This window comes from Lissotriton vulgaris, chromosome 3_1, assembly GCF_964263255.1.
Source record: "Lissotriton vulgaris chromosome 3_1, aLisVul1.2, whole genome shotgun sequence".
Taxonomy (NCBI): Eukaryota; Metazoa; Chordata; class Amphibia; order Caudata; family Salamandridae; genus Lissotriton; species Lissotriton vulgaris.
Window position 1 is genome coordinate 938,693,961 of NC_141689.1, and position 18,141 is coordinate 938,712,101.

At 43.5% G+C, this 18,141-nt stretch overlaps 1 protein-coding gene across 1 annotated transcript in view; it reads right to left on the bottom strand.

Moving 5' to 3' along the window:
- Positions 1-18,141, bottom strand: part of TRPM6 (transient receptor potential cation channel subfamily M member 6) — a 720,746-nt gene that overhangs the window by 593,947 nt on the left and 108,658 nt on the right. The window contains exon 2 of the mRNA XM_086961279.1: positions 13,909-13,988. Within this exon, the coding sequence (XP_086817405.1) occupies positions 13,909-13,988 (80 nt within the window). The remainder of the gene's footprint in view (positions 1-13,908; positions 13,989-18,141) is intronic.

Sequence of the window (18,141 nt, forward strand, 5' to 3'; positions counted from 1 at the left end):
TAGTTCTTTATTCCTGTTAAGCAAGTACTTTTACATCTGAAAAAAGAGTAAAAAGAGGTCAAAGTGCATATGCAGTCCCCCTTATATATTGATCCTAACCCCCTATGACTTTTTGAAGTCCATGTCTCTGTGTCTTTTTCCAGTTTCACAGACAAATCGTACACTTTTAGGAAAAGAAGAAGTAATATTGGGCTTATCGGAAGACGAAAATTGCAGGACTAAAAATATTAGACACTGCAGTGCGTTCATTGTGCCTACGCTTACACCCATCATTCCTTTCTTCACACTCATTGAAATATTCTAAAACATATAAAACTCTTGTGGGCGGGAGAATGGAATTCATCTAAAACCAAAATAGGTCTGCCCTAAGAAGGTTTTCATCATAATATGATAAAACTCTGAAAAAACTATGTAAGCAGTGACTACCTCAAAGTGTATAAGTAGACAACAGTGTTCACAAGGAACTCATTTATATCACCAATACACACTTTTGCAATTAAATAGTTGCACCACTAAACTAGAAATAAGATATGAAATGAGGGACCTTTCTATAGGTCAAGGTATTAATCAAACAACTCTAGTATTCCTAAACAAGCCCGCAGAGACTTATCATTGAAGTGTACCTGGCTTCAGCTAAAGCAGGTAAATTTATTTTGCACAAAAGTAAAAAATATACACAATCAAAAGATTTCTTTCTTTTTTTATTTTTTCACATTTAAAGTGATGTTGTTGTGACCACAAGTGTATTGACCATAACCCTATTTCAGTGAATATTTAGTGACATATTTAGACATAAAGACTGTTATTATACAGTATAGCAATGATCAGTATGAAGACAGTGAAGGCTGCAATGGAGTATCCGGACAGTGTTTAGTACTGCCTGGTCATATGGAGGATCGGGGCACCTCCTCACGTTTGATAACGCTTCAATGAACCCACTTAGCTTGAGATCGCTTCCTCGATCGCCGGCTTCTCGTGGTCGCTCGGCTGCGGCAATCGCTGTCTTCATACTGATCACTGTTGTGTACTTATGTACTTACCCAGCTCATAAGGACGTATGGGTTGCTCTTGTTATTTTAAATACCTCAAAGTGTATGTATCAACTGCGAAGTATTGCCTGGGCATTTTGGAATGAATCATCAAAACTACACAAGGTCTGACTTGTTCCTAAAAGTCTGCAAAAGTCTCTCTGACATTGAGGAAGATCTTTTTTGGAATAACTGTAAAAAGGGTGAAAAGAAGCGGCATGAAAAGTGTAGCATCATCCTCAGCCCAGGAGTATGCAAATTAATACGCCACACACGGAGTACTGTAAAAGATATCTTTATTTATCAGCATACGATCCCACATTGGACATCATAACTGTTAACCACACCTTAAAACCTCCCAGCAAATTACACAATTCCTCTGTTGAGTCAGCCCAGAACCACAAGGGTCCTAGTGGACATAGTCTCACAACACTACATCTCACCCTTTGTTAAATAAAAAGGAGAAACAACAGTCACATCACAGTTCTTCAATAAGTCGTTGAGGTGTTAGCACTCGTAAGCCAGATCGAGTGGTGTGAGGTAGATGAGATGCACTCTGATTGTGCACCAATAGCACAGGTGCTGATGTTTGATCTGGACGTTTGGTGGGTTGCCTTATACATGCTTGCAGAGGCTGACAAACTTCAAGGTAGTTACTTAAAGTGTGATGAGTCCAGTTTCCGGGACAATGCACCATCACCATGTGTCCTTTGAATGTCACCACCCTCAGAGGATTGACAGCAAACAGAGTGTCTGTCTTAAGCTTTTGTGTCTGTTTGACAAGGAGCCAGTCACCTTCAATGAAGACTGTTTCCTGTGCTTGTCGATGAGTATATGTTTTTATTTAGCACTTTTGAGAAATATCTGTGACACAAACCTTATCAACATTCATGGGATCGGTTGACTGTCCACTAAGACAGTTTGGTGCAGATAACTCTCCCAAATAGCAAGGTGGCATGACTCTCACCAGTTGTGGAGTGAGGAGTTGAATGACAAACACGGAAGGCTTGACACAGGGCCTGGTTTAACTTGATTCCCTCCATTGATGCTCGTTGAACTACCCTTTTGAGGGTATCCATGAATCGTTCCACAACACCATTGGCTTGGGGCCACAGAGGTGTACTTGTCTGATACTTGACATTGAGTCTGACTTGAAACTCTTTGAATTCTCTGGTATTGAATGGTGGTCCATTGTCAGATTTGAGAATGGCTGGGCTGCCCCACGCTACAAAGATGTCATCCATACGCTCGATGCACTTGTCATGGGGTGTTGATGATAACTTCTCTACTAGTGGAAAGTGTGAATACTCATTAATGTCTATCATGAGATAATATCCATTTCCAAAGGGCTCAAATAAATCAACTGTAACTCTTTCCCGGGACATGCAACAATGTGGTCTTACTGACAATTTCATTTTCATTTCATTTCATAAATCTTTATTTCGGTAACATTTTTCACCATAAAAGACATTTATAACATTCATAAAATTAGTAAAAAAGTAAGAATATATGCTTTGTGAAATCATCCATTGTCGAGTTTCTTGGTACAATATATGTCCATGGTACGTTAGGATCAGTGATGTGAACAACAAGGACCCCCTGTTTAATTACTGGGTATGTAATGCAGGGAAATAACAGTGTGAAAAAAAGTGAAACATTTGATAACACAACTAAGGAGGAGACCAGTATGTAAAGCACACAAATCAATTTAAAATATAACAAGTACCAATTTATTAATAAAAATACATTCTCCAAAGTTTATACAGGAACATATTCATTACAATGTTAAAAACACACAAAAATATGATGAAATAGTTTGTATCAATTGCAGTTACATATGGTAACTGTTTCATATAGGGTTGTCCATGATATGTAAGCACAAAGAATTATCTTTTATGTTTGTTGTTGGTAAAAAGTTTTTTATGAAGAAATGTCTCTAACTGTATTTTTTAAAAAAAATATGTTTTTCAGACTGTATGTGGCTCCTGATGAAGGCGTTTTGACAACGCCGAAACGCGCGTCGACTGATTACATTGTTTGCCACTTTTGTTCTAACTAATTTCCTGTGATATTGTGTAATAATTATTTTAGCCATACATATTTTTGTGTGTTTTTAACATTTTTTTTTTTTTTTTTTTCACACGTTAGGATCAGTGGCCAGCCTTGAGGCATTTTCTTCTCAGAAACCAAATGGCACCCAAGTATTTGGCCACTGCAAAGACAATGTAGTCCGACAGATTTGATTTCAGGACTCCGAAGGCAGCCAAACACTCTATGAATCCCAAGTTTCTGCATAGGGGAACTATCCATTTCTTACGAATCTTACTGTAGACCGGGCAAAAAAAGAGTATATGGAGTTCAGACTCATCGGAAATTCTGCAGGCTGGACACAAGCTGACTGATTGTTCACTCCACTTGCTTGTGAGAGCTCGAAGGGGGAGGGACCCATGCCTCCACTGCAAATATAATTTCCTAAGCAAGGGAGGATACAGTTTATCTAGAACTTGAGCAAAGCTGTAAGTATCCTTAATGCATAAAAAAGAGTCAGTCAATGAGCCAGGTTTTTGGTGGTTTAGGAGTTCCGTTAATTTGCTATCGTGGTATGCCTTAGCTAATTTCTTTTTGGGAAAAAGTGGGCAAGTGGTTAGAGGATCAGACCACATCTTCTGGAGTCCCAGGCCCTCCAACTCTGATTTGATGAATTTGAGCCACTTAATTTTCCCAGCATTGGGCATAGCGAGCACCTCCTGTAATCCCTGTCTGTAGCTGGTCAATTCGGGAGTTGCCCACAACCTGCGCCAGTAAGCCAGAGGACGAAAAGCCAAATCTTCATCTAGTGGCCGCAACCCTAGGTCCAGCCTTAAGGGGACAAGGGGCGTACTGGTGGGAAGTCCTACAACTCTCCGAATGAATTTGTTCTCCTCTTTTACCAGATCTTGTGTTCTTGCATGACCCCAAAGTTCACACCCATACATGGCAGCCCCCCTTGCGTTGGAGATCACATCAGATGCGGATACATTAAAATCGAGGCTTATATCTTATCAGGACGCGCCATAGTTTGGATGCAACATCCTCAGTATTCTGAATAGAATATGAATTAACAAAACTTCATGGACATAATTTTAATCTAATAGAGTTCTTCTTTATCTCTATTCTTATCCTCAGCTGGGACCCAACTATTGGTGGTTTTTTTCAATAAATAGAAGGCCAAGGACTAATCTGATCTCAGTAATCTCAGAACATCCGATTTACTCCTACAGCTACCTATATAGGGATCATTATCTGAAATATAGATGATATACTACCTTCAGGATATTTTATAATTGGATTGCACTACTAGATCGTCAACAGTAGTGTCAACCCTCGCTCCTCTTTACCCCCTGGATATTTGGGTTTCTTTACCGGAAGTGGTCCTGAAGAAGGTGGCCCTGAGCCGCCGAAACGCGTCGACCAAGTGCGGGGTCTCCCATTGACCTTGGAGACCTTCACTCTTGATTTTTCTTCCGTGTTTTAAATGTTGTGAGAATGTGTGTAGTTTGAGTGGTAATGTGGAGATTGTTATGAATGTGTTTGGATGTTGTTATCTTTTTTCTTTTTTCCAGGGGTTGTTTCATACATGTGTTAGTCTTTAGTCATTTGATTTGTTATAAATGTTTGACTCACTTGCATTCGTTGTTATATTCTTGTGTTCTCTTTTTCTGTATTTATAAAAATATTTTGTTTGTATAAAAATTATAAATTTCACCATATCTGATGAATTTTTTGAAACAATGTTATTTGAAGTAAATTTATGGAGCATATATTTATAAAAATGAAATAAATAATATATACCTTGTTGTAATATTGCAAGTTATGGTCTTGTTCTTGTCACCTATTTTGTAGTAGCTGCATTTTTCAATTATGTGGTAGGTAAGGGAAAACTGTTCTTTCTTGTCTGATCAGCCCCCCTTGCCTGTACCTTGTAGATCTGTATAGGGGGACCTATGGGCCGAATGGATGATTTGTTGTTGCCCAGGAGATTCATAATACCCCCCGAGTATTGAGTCAGTTTAAGGAGTGCTTTCTCCTGATGCGTACTACAGGTCAATCTATCGTTTAACATGACTCCAAGGTACTCGAAAGTATTCACCCTCTCAAGTCTGCTCTGTCCGATTTTGGGGCTAAAGCGGAATTTCGGCGGGGGTTAAAGACCATGAATTTGGTCTTTAAGGTGTTAATTTCTAGACCGAGAACCCCGCACAATTACTTACAAGGAGAAATACGATCTTGGTTCACGTATTATGATCCTGGTGAGAGAGAAAAAGGGAAGAGAACACATGTGGGATTTTCAAAACAAATTACATTTATATTTTTAAGAAATTTTTGTAATGCATACATATTTTGAGAACTTTATATCACGGTTGCTCCAAAGAGTGTATAGAGTGTTCATAGAAGTGCTCATGTGCAAGGTGATACAGAAAAGAGGAAACATAATGATTGTCACAGAATTATTTTACACATTTTTTAACAATGACTAAAGTGCCTCAAATCAGCCAGTGTTGGAAAAACCAATCTTTTGCACAAAAATAGTAATCCATAGCTGAGCCTCGGTGGTCACTTAATCCTAACAAGCCATCCTTAAGGATCTGTGTATTCAAGACGTTTCGAAACAACTGTTGCATGAAGTGAATTTAAACCTTGTATAGAGGTCTTCATCAAGACAGTGGTGAAGGTATAATAGGGCAAACTATAGCAGTGCAAACGTAAGGTAGGCAACATCCGTAAAGAGTCCCAGGGCTCCTAGTCCAAAATCTTCGAGTATTCAAAACGATATCTCATCATTAAGGTAATGCATGTGAATCAACTGAGGGCATACAAGAGAATTGCAGGAATTGCAAGGATGATTAAGCTGATTTAGTTAGGCTTCGTTAATCATGGCCAAGGGAATAGAATGGTTCAATAAATGTGCACTCAGAAAAACGAAGAATCGTAAGGGTCCCTGGGTCAACCCGTCAGCCCGAGTGCACTCCCTGCAATTATCTTGCGTGCCCTTATTTGATTCATATGCTTTACCTTAATGATAAGAGACCTTTTTGATTATGTCAACATTTTAGACTAGGAGCCTTGGGCCTCTTTACGGGTGACCTAACATATGGCATCCCTGATGGCATGTAAAATGCCTTAATTAATGACATTACTGAAGACATCTCAAATTATGTCATCAATGATACTGCTGTAGATATTGGGTGTCTGAAGTGTAGGCATATGTAGGGAGTAGTTTGGTGGCTGAGCAGTGGGTCAGTGGCACAAGCGCCGCTGCTGCTGAGCTGTCTCATGTTGTGCACTCAGGGTGTGTTTGCGGGTGGCACACATAACTGGGAGCAGCCAAGGCAGTACTGGAGCAGAGCAGCAGCTACAGCTGCAGAGCAGAACCAGGGACAGGGGTGTCAGCATGGCAGTGGAGGAAGAGGGGCTTAGGTACCCTATACCATTGCTTCAGGATTAAGATTGAATTCCATTCTTGACGTCTGGTGGACAGTGCTTGGAGCTCCGTGTCCCATAATCCTGCTGGATCTGAGGAGGAGGGGCCCATGACACAGTTTCCCCATGCCACATGCTGAAACGTGCCCTCCACCTACCATGGCATGGGACGTCTGGTGGGTTGGACTGCCATGCTGTGGACTCTGTGTACCATAACTCTGACCCTGCCTTCAGGTAAGGTCGCCCCCACGCCGCTGCCGCCTGCTCCCTGGTCTCCTTGCCGATTTTTGCCAATTTTCCCGCCGCTGCCTCCCTGCGGCCCTCCCCCCCTGACGCACCTCGCTCCCCATTCACCGCCCCGCTCCCACCACCCAGCTGACCCTCCCTCCCATCAACACTCCTATGCAGACCACAAAGCGATCGTGCAGGGGACGCGTGCAGCGGGCGCACCGCTGGCGCGCCAAAGGCAAGCCCGTCTACTCCTGTCCGCGCCTGGACCGCGCCCAGTGCCAGGACCCCTGGCCCTCGACGACGCCAGCCCACCCGACGGACCTACGATGCCTCCATCCTCCATGCACTCAATGCCGGCCGGAACACCGCCTGCCACCGAGCCACCCCGAAACGCACCCACGGACCGTTCACCTGCTAAGCCTGCAAATTTACCTGCCTTCGAACCTGCACCGCACCCGCCAAGCCAAGCGCCAGCAACGATCACCTCAAGTGCATCCTGCTCAACACCCGCTCCATCCACAGGCACGCCGTCGAACTCTGGAACCTCCTCGACACAACATCACCAGACGTCGCCTTCCACACAGAAACCTGGACGAACGCCTCCTCAGCCCCCGACATCTCCATAGCCATCCCGGATGGCTACAAGATTACCCAGAGGGATCGCGCCAACCAAACCGGAGGAGGCATCACCATCATCCACAGAAACACCATCCGCATCACGACCAACTCCGACGACACCCTCACCGCCGCCGAGCACCCCCACTTCCAGATACACACCGACCCCAAGACCACCCTCAGAGGCACTCTCATCTACAGACCCCCGGGACCACACACACAATTCAGCTAAGCCATCGCAGACTTTGTCAGCCCGCACGCCCTCACCTCCTCTGACTACATCCTCCTAGGGGACCTCAACTTCCACCTGGAGAACAATGACAGCAATACCGCCACCCTGCTGGACAACCTCGCCAACCGCGGACTCAAGCAACTGGTGAACACCCCCACCCACTACGCCGACCACACGCTAGACCCCATCTTCTACTCCAGCAAGCACATCTCCTTCAGCCACTCCACCGGACTACACTGGACAGATCACAGCTGCGTCCACTTCAACTTCAGGAGAACCACGACCCACCACCACCCGCAACAGGTTCCCCGCAGAAGCTGGAGCAAGATCCCCGCCGACCAGCTCACCACCTCCCTCAGCCAGAACCCTCCCAACAACACAACGGACCCCAACGAAGCAGCCCGCAACCTCACACAGTGGCTCACCAACTGCGCCAATGACCTTGCACCACGGAGGAACTCTACCAGCAGACCCAGCAGCAAGAAAACCTCATGGTTCACCAACAACCTCAAAAACTTCAAGAAAACCTGCCGCACCCTCGAGAAAGCCTGGCGCCGCGACCAGACAGCAGAAAACATGACAGCCCTCAAGTACGCCACCCGCCAACACCACCAGCTGATCCACACCACCAAAAGGACAACATTCAAAGAACGACTAGACAACAACACTCACAACAGCAAGGAACTCTTCAGCATCGTTAAAGACCTTTCCAACCCCAGCGCCAGCAACAACGACATCACACCCTCGCAAGACCTCTGCGACTCACTCGCATCGTTCTTTCACCGCAAGATTGCCGACATTCACAACAGCTTCAGCGAACAGACAACGCACCCCACCACCGAACCAGCGCCCCCCACCACCACCCTCTGCACCTGGACCCCGGTCAGCACCGAAGACACCACCCGCATGATGAACACCATCCACTCCGGCTCCCCAACCGACCCCTGTCCACACCACATCTTCAACAAAGCCGACTCCATCATTGCACCCCAACTCCGGGACATCATCAACAGCTCCTTCGCATCCGCCACCTTCCCGGAAAGCTTGAAACATGCAGAGCTCAGCGCCCTCCTGAAGAAACCCACCGCGGACCCCACGGACCTCAAGAACTTCCACCCCATCTCGCTCCTCTCTTTTCCTGCCAAAGTCATAGAGAAGACCGTCAACAAACAACTCTCCACCTTCCTCGAGACTAACGGATCTCTCGACCCCTCGCAGTCCGGCTTCCGAGCAAACCACAGCACCGAAACCGCACTCATCGCAGCTACTGACAACTTCAGGTCCCTGCTCGACAACGGGGATACAGCTGCCCTCATCCTCCTGGACCTCTCAGCAGCCTTCGACACCGTGTGCCACCGCACCCTGATACGGCGCCTCAGCAACACCGGAATCCAAGGAGCGGCCTTGGAATGGATCATCTCGTTCCTCGCCGGAAGAACCCAGAGAGTCCGCCTCCCCCCCCTTCCGATCCGCGGCCACTGAAGTCATCTGCGGCGTTCCTCAAGGATCCTCGCTCAGCCCCACCCTCTTCAACGTCTACATGAGCCCTCTCGCAGCCATCGCACGCTAACACAACCTTAACACCATCTCCTACGCAGATGACACCAAGCTGATCCTCTCCCTCACCAACGACCCCACCACCGCCAGAGCCAGCCTCCAGGAAGGAATGAAAGACGTCGCGGAATGGATGAAGCTCAGCCGTCTGAAACTGAACTCAGACAAGACGGAAGTCCTCATCCTGGGACCATCCCCCTCTGCCTGGGACGACTCCTGGTGGCCCTCTGCGCTGGACACTGCCCCCAAGTCCACGGACCATGCACGCAATCTGGGCTTCATCCTGGACTCATCCCTCACGATGACCAAGCAAGTCAACGCTGTCTCGTCATCCTGTTTCAACACCCTGCGCATGCTCCAAAAGATCTTCCGGTGGATCCCCACCGACACCAGAAAGCCAGCCACCCAGGCCCTCGTCACCAGCCGACTGGACTACAGGAACACCCTCTACACTGGAACCACAGCCAAACTCCAGAAAAGACTCCAGCGCATACAGAACGCCTCTGCATGACTCATCCTGGACATCCCCCATCACAGCCACATCTCTGCCCATCTGAAAGACCTGCACCGGCTCCCCGTCAGCAAGAGGATCACGTTCAGACTACTCACCAACGCACACAAGGCTCTCCACAACATGGGCCCCAAATACCTCAACAGCGGCCTCACATTCTACACACCCACCCGCCAGCTTCGATCCGCCAGCCTCGCTCTAGCCGCAGTCCCACGAATTCGCAAAGCCACCCCCGGAGGAAGATCCTTCTCCTACCTGGCGGCCAAGACATGAAACTCCCTCCCCACCCCCTACGGCTGACCCAGGACCATCTCTCCCTCAGGAAACAACTCAAGACCTGGCTTTTCAAGCAGTAGTGACTCCCCTCCCTCCCAGCGCCTTGAGACCCTAACGGGTGAGTAGCGCGCTCTACAAATTATTTGATTGATTGATTGATAACTCTGCTGGATCTTAGGAGGAGGAGGGCCTGTGACCGTTTTCCCCGTGCCACATGCTTAAAAAACACCCTCAACCTACTTCAGCACGGGCCACGCTTTGGCAAAGTTAGGGCCAAGGGCAGGCCCATCCGCTCCGTCAGAGCATCTTGGCGCAGGCATACGGTAGAGTCAGTCACTGGAGTGTAGCTGGTCTACTTCATCTCTCCAACTTGAACTGCAGTGTGTGGTCATGTCATCTTGAGAGGCACGGATAGAGCTCATGCTCCTGCCCATATCAGTCCATTCCTGACTGAATCTACCTCCCTTGCATCATTGATGTACTTGTCGGGTGTTTACCCGCTAGTGAGCTGGCATAAAGTGTGATTCTTAACAATGAGTTACCTGGTACTTTGCCCCCCTCAACTTTTGTTTGACGGAGGGGTGAGAAGGAAGTGTTTGAGAAGCTGACAAATTATACCTGTTCTCTCAAAGCAGGAGGGACTTCACGCGCCAAATCCTGGGTAATTGGACTTTGGTTGGTCAAGTTTGGGAGCTGGTCATGAGGAAACACAAGCTCCCTGTTGGTGTTCATAAGGCCCCTACCGACATGGTTACTACCATGGACACGTTTGTGCAACATGCTGAGGGTATCATTGATAAGGAGATAGAGTTGGCCGCTCGCCATTTATCCCATTCTTCCTCATCTTCCTTGCCTCCTGACCAACCCTGTATGTCTTTGCCTGCTCCTTTAGACTTGGTTCATGGGTCTACAACAACCCCAACCTTGCTGGGTAGAGACCAAGAGGGTCCCACATCAGTATCTACTGTTTTGGAAAATTCCCCGTTTGTAAAGGCCTGTGACCATGGCATTTCAGTGGAACCCATTGCCCTGAAAGAACTGGAAAAGGGATCTAGAGTGGTAGAAAAGAGGAAGAGATTGGAGGTTAGCAGTACATCCAAGCGCCTAGGTGTCATTGATCAGTTATTTAGGGATACTGACTCAATTTTAATGGAGAAGCCTAATATGGAAGCTATAATGGATTTCTTATGTGACACTATAATCGATGGATGCTAAAATGAAGCCTACATGTCAGCACCTAGTAGCAATTGAAGCAGAACTCTACAAATGAAATCAGTTGATGTAACCCATGGGAGCTACCACTTCCATCTCTGTCTCCACTTGTCCGCCCACATTTGCTACGTTGCAGCTTCCACAGAATGCGGTATGGGTAAAGGATGCTGAGACTATGAGAATTCAGGGCAGCGATGTCCCTATTGGATCTTGTACTCATCAGTCAGAGGACAAGCCAACTCCCCGACATCAATCAGGGATAGAAGTGCATAGTGGGGGCTGTGCTCGCAATCAAGACTTAATGAAAGATGTCACTTCCAGGGGTTGTGAAAAGAAGTCCTGTAGTCATGAGTTGAGATTTTCCCTGAAAAACTCAAACATTCTTCTTTACTACTGTGAGGCCTACTTCTCCCATAGGATAATATTGGGTTACCCTATTATATTTTTTAAGTGCTAATTATTCATAGGGAACAGGTAGAAAAGTCATGATATCCAAGAAATTGCAATTTAATATCATGTTTAATAAAAATCGATTTTAAGCCACAAGTCTGAAAAAGTCACATTTAGAAAGTTGGCATTTTCTTGTCCTACCAATTGGTCCAACATAGGTGAGATGCACATACATCACACAAAATACAATTTTTCTACTTATTATTTCCTAAAGTGATTAATAAACTGTATAGTTTATCCTTCGGGACTTGTAAAAGGCCTAGGCTTATTTGCCGCTACAGGGAGAAACACATATTGGCTGAGCTCTAATAATTATTACCCATTGTATAAAGTATTAGTGAAATAAAGATTGAATTCAAGCACCTGGGGAATAATATATTTGTATTAGGAAACTGGAAAACTGATGGATCTATGCACAAGGAGGATACTAGCTAATCCAGGGAACTAGATGGGTTATTAATCTCTTTATAAAATAACAATTAGAAAATTGTATTACATGTGATGCATGTGCATCCCACCTATATTGGAATAAATGCCCTTTCAACGTGTTGGGCCTAAACCTAGATTGATGTATCTGCAATTGATTAAATTAGCTTTGGATATTATTGGTCAAAGAAAACACATACATTCTCCTTTTTCATTTTTCTAATTCCTAACCATTTAGTGCCTGTAGCCTGTTCCTGAGTCACATGATGGGGTGAAGTTGGCTATTGTGTATTCCTCTCAAACAGCCACAAAATATAGGAACTAGGAGTGCACAACCCCATTTTAATTCAAAAGGCTGTGCCGTGTTCTTACACAAAGAACTTCACACTAGCCTATTGAGTCTGTTCACAGCTCGGGAACAGGGCAGGGAGGCAGGAAATTCCAGACACTTCTGTGAGGAGAAGCCTATAAATGTTTCTACCACACCAGGTATACGAATATAAGAATAGGAGCCTCATATCCACTGTTCAGATCACTTCTGGACCTGTGGAAGACATAGAAGAACAGCTCTGTTGCCCTGCTGCCCTGCTACCAGAAGGAATGCTCTGCTGCCCTCCTGCTGTGTTGCAAGAAGGACCGCTTTACTGTCCTGCTGCCTGAGGAAGAAGGACTGGACCTGCACCTTGAACTCAAGACCGCCAGGGTGACTCCAGGGGCTAGTTGGCTGGCTTCCTGTTCTGAGCTAAAGGGACACAACAAGCTCCAACGACCTTGAACCCTGCAACTGAATTCTGCCTGCTGTGAGTCCTAACCTCCCATGGGGTACTCCCCCCCCCTGTGCTGGACCCTTGGAAGTGGGGATAAAGGTGTTTTGCCAGCCTAAATTCAGGCCCCATCAAAACCAACAGAGCGAGACACCACCCGCCACCACACTCACAGCTTCTCAATGGACCCAACAAAGCGTGATGCAGCTCGAAACAGGACCTCGCATTGCAGACCTCACAGCTCACTGGAACTAGCAGAGCATCCAAAATATATAAATTAATGTAAATTTATGTATTAACTATCCACATTTTTTTATTCGAAAATACTTTACATGTTTAATTATTTTCAAGTATAAAACTATTTGTTTATATTTTGTTTAGAAAATACCAAAATATAAATTAAATTTTTTGACCTTACAAATGCTTAATGGATATGCAACAAACGCATAATTTTAGGATGAGAGAAGTAAGTCACTACTGTATGCAACTACCATAGATATTTGTATGTGTACATTATAACATATGTGGATTATATAAGGACCCCAAAAATCTATGTACGTACCCAAAAATCAGCAAACAACACACATACATCAGCATAACATATACAGAACATAGTTTGCAAGTCTATTTCAATATCTTTGAGATTCAGACCCTCTGTTTTTTTTATTTTAAATTACAAAAGGCATTGTAGAGGAAGAGTGCATCTTTGACGAAAACTGCAACCTCAGTTAACAGTTCCCTGCCTAACTGTTATGAAGGTGAAAGTCAGTGAGGCAAATAGATACAAAGGATCTGACAAACGACTGAAAAACAGGAAATACAGTATTCAAATGTATATATAGCAATTAAGTCAAATACTGAAAATTTCATAACATGATGTGCATTTATAAACACATATGAGATGAAATCTGAAGACAAGAGATTTAGGTCCTGATTTAGAGTTTGGCGAATGGGTTACTCCATCGCAACCGTGACGGGTATCCAGTCTGCCATATTACAAGTGTCATTGTATATAATACAATTATAGTATGGAGGACGGGATATTCGTTATGTTTGTGATGGAGTAAACTGTCTGCTGAACTCTAAATCAGGCCCTTAGTTAATGACGACATTTATGCACTACAGCAAGTTAAAGAAAAGCCACACTACCTGTGAGGGTCTCTTGAACTAGGTATGATTTTTGAACATTCTCTCTTATAGAAGACTCCTTCAATCCACGCTTTCTGGGACTGAAAGAAAAATAGGATGTCACCAATGTTAATATAACCTACAAGGCACACAGATAAAATACAACAATTGATATGGCAGTAGCTAATGTGCACACTGGAAGAACACTTGTCGCCAAAATGTGGTTTAGAACTTTTCCATATTGTATCATTCCCTTTTAGTGACAGAGCTGATCTAAAGTTCGATACAAAGTTAGTGACTAATGTGGATGGATATAAAGCCAACTTACCTGTAACATCATTTTCTAGGAAATATTCAGGCAATGATACAGTGTTCTTCACAAAGACAGGAGCCACAAAACAGGAGGGGACATTGTTGTCATACATAAATCCATCCTGAAATGTGCAATCACAGATTCCCCTTACTAAAATGACTTTGATATGATATCTGTAACAGTCAGCTTCAATATTTTCCTGGGTGTCGTTAACATCCCTTGAAATATTGACATAAATCTACCTGTTGCAAAACTGACAGAAGAAATCAACATGACCTCTCCAAACTTATCAAAATTCCTACGCATAGAAAAGGAAAACCCTTGAACTGGTTTTCTACCTCCTTAACCCAAAAAAAATATGATAGCACATGATTCTACACTGGACAGACCACCAGACACACTAATTTCACACAACACGCTTTCAGATCTACAAATCAGGACAAGCAAAGACATTTAAGTTGAGAGAAGACCTCTAAATTTCTTCTACAGTATGCAGCATCCAATAGATTTGAAATCCGTGGCAAGTGCTAAAAAAAAATTTTTAACAGAATATCTTATCACAAATTCTCATCATTAAAAACTATCAGCAATGTACCCACCTTCACCCAAAAATCATTTAAGGAAACATAATTTAGCTCCATGGTACACTAACAAGTTAATTCAAGAGGCATAACCAGGAAACTTGAAAAGATTTGGCATAAGTTATAAACTTTTGAAATTCTGTAGGCTTTGAAAATACATAGAAAACCTCATCGAAAAAATATCTTTCCCCAAAAGCCAACAACTTAATATAATAATGAAACCTCCAACTAACCCAAAGCCCCTTTGCAAACTTCATCCTCGGCTCCACTTGCTTCCCCTATTGCCGGATCTTAAAAATGTGCAAAGACATAAAATCAGCCAGATATGAAAAACTATGGCTACGAAGTCCAGAAAGAAATATTAAGGAATGGTCAATATTCACAAAACTTGACAAACAAGACTTACTCAAGATCACTGCATTAACAAACCACTCACCATAAGTAGCGGATCATAGCTCTGCAAACTTTCTAAAACTATGTGATCGGGACATTGCCCAACGAATTTTGGAAATACTAAATATCCCCACAGAAGAGAAATGTTCACATGTGGGTTAAATTCAGGGCAGATTATTACCTCCTATAAGAGACATACCAATAGCCAACCACATAGCTTTGCTTACCCTTTAGATTTTTCAGTGATTTTCTATAGTTTTTAAATGTAAAGTAAGATGTTCATTGCCGTGTGTAGTGTGGGGTTCGGAGCCTAGCTTGGCAGGCCCTGTGCCCAACCTTTTGCAGGCACCCAACCCCACTAGGTGCACAGCTGATGGCTGTGCGCAGCGTAGGTTAGCCACGGGGCCAACTGCCTGTATGTGGCCAACCCACCATGGACACCCACCCCCCCTTTCTTTTAATACTTTTCTGATCTTGTGGGACTCTCTCAGGTTCCATCTGGGACACTCCTACCAGGTGCAGGGATCAGGGTACATACGCTGTACCTTTACTCTTATATATTTTTTTTGTTTTCATTACATGCAGACCAATTCCTCGAGTCCTGAAATGCCTGATGCAACATTTCTCATGATGTTGCGGCCTGCCAATAAGAGGGTGAGCTCTCCGTAGGATGCGTATGAGCCTGGAGCGAGATAATCAATGGGGAAAAAAGCCCCCTCAGTCAATTGGATTACATTATTATTCGAAATTTCGTGCCCATGAGACTCTCACGAGAGTCCGGTGAACCCAAACGTATGTACATACATTTTGAACCTTATTTTCTCAAAAATTATAGAACAGATTTACACTAAATCGCAAACAGCATGCTTTCTGAGTAAAGATGTAGCTTTATGACAAATTTGGTGTGATTCCGCTCAGACTTTTTGGCTGTAGCTCTGATCCAAAAATCCCTACCGCCCCCACTTGACGGGTCACACCAAAACTAACTTTCAAGGAAGGAGCTGAGATTGATTATGGTTTTTTTAGAAAGGTTCTTGAAGATTTGTCACACTGTGCCACAGGTATTATCAAAACCAAACAAGTGGTCTTCCTATGGTAACTATAACTTTACAGTGGTGAAGTTATTATTCCCCACTTATGGCCACTTTATTAAAGTGGTACTTGGTAGGGGAAATTATTCATAGCTTTCTACATATTTTTGTTTAATGGATGGAGGACCACTGTACTTTTTAGGAAGTACTGCAGTACTTAAAAAAATAAACTAAAACAAATATTTGTTAAAAAATGGAAAATACACTGTATTACACTATATTTTTTCAGAAATATAGTGTACTACAATGTATTTTCAATTTTCTACATATTTAATGATTTACAAAAAAGTCTACGGAGTACCGCAGTAATACTTACAAATTACTAAACATAAAAAATAAAGGTTTAAAAATTATATTACACTTTACTACACACTATCGCAGTAATATAGAGTACTTCAGTGTGTTTTTGTATGTTAATATATATTTTTGGGTAACTACCGCTGTATTTTCTAGGTACTAGAGAGGTTCTCTGTAAACTTAAAAAAAAAAATATATATATATATATAAATACATTTCTGATTTAGAGTTATCATTCCATGAGTCAAAAATTCCTACTTTATAGTTTGATGTTGGTAGATGATTGATTTAATTATTAATAGGCTTAACATGTCTTAAATTCGATTTTGCCTTCCCCCTTTTTGATTAATCAGCCAGTGACCAATGAGTTATAATTGAGGCAGGGATCTGTCTCTTTGTCATGGCTAACATTGCACTTTGCACTTTGCACGCGTGTTTGCACGAATTGATTATGTATTTTAGCACTTGCACTTTAATAAAACCTAGGGGCAGTAGGTAAATGACAATCTCATCCGGCACCACAGAAATTATTTTTATCCTGTAGACTTTTAATGCAGATTATGGCACCGGTATGATCATGAAGTTTATGATTTAAATAGTGTTTGCCTTTTTATGATCTCGTGTAAACATAGATTATCAATCTTATTTAAAGATGGTATGCTGTCAGCTACATTTAATATAGCATCTGTGATAATGGTGATTTTTTATCATATTTGTTAAAACTGGATCTGTTTTCCAACAGGATATTTTGTAAGCATTGTGTGTCTTCGATATTTATGGATGTGTACGCCCCCTTTGTGTTAATTGTGCACCTTATTTAAACACTGTTATTGGTTCTGTCGGGCATGTGATCAAGGCTACCGTGACGTAGCCGAAACGCGTCATGCTGGCGACAAGGAGACAATAAACAACCTTTATATTGCATTTGCAGCGCTGTGGAGTGGTCTGTACCTGTGGCAGTTACAGGCATAGCGTCTGAGAACTGTCTCAATTTACAATCGATCTGAAATGGTTTATATACAATTCATTGACTGCCATAAACAGTTCTGGCGATCATTTTTTGATAAGGAATGTGAACTACTGTCTTTGGAGTCGTAAATGAATGAATTCGATAGGGAATCCAGGTGGGCCTCAACCTTGCTTGGACACAATGTGGCCAGTGGGTAAAGTGTCCAGATGCCGGCATGGGAAGCACGTGATCACTACATGTACTGTGTTCTGATTGGCTATATGTTCCTAACTTTATGTGGCATCTGACTTTATGGTATTTTGGAAACGCGCGTACCCCACCGGCCATGTGTGCTTTATTGGGGCCAATCTTCCTGGACCATTGTGGTGTTGCTGCGCCTATCTAAGGGAACGATCTGGGATTTCCTGTTCGTGTGTTTTCCTTCATATTTCTGAATCAGGGTTGACATGGAGGTCAGATCGGGTGAATCAATTAGTAAAGATGCAGTTTCGTTTTTATACATAAATGTATCATTCTTCATATTGACATCGACTTTCTCAATAAGAAAAATGCCACTCCAGTGTACGCTATTCCAGGCTACGCCACTCCACTCTATGTGACTTCACTAGA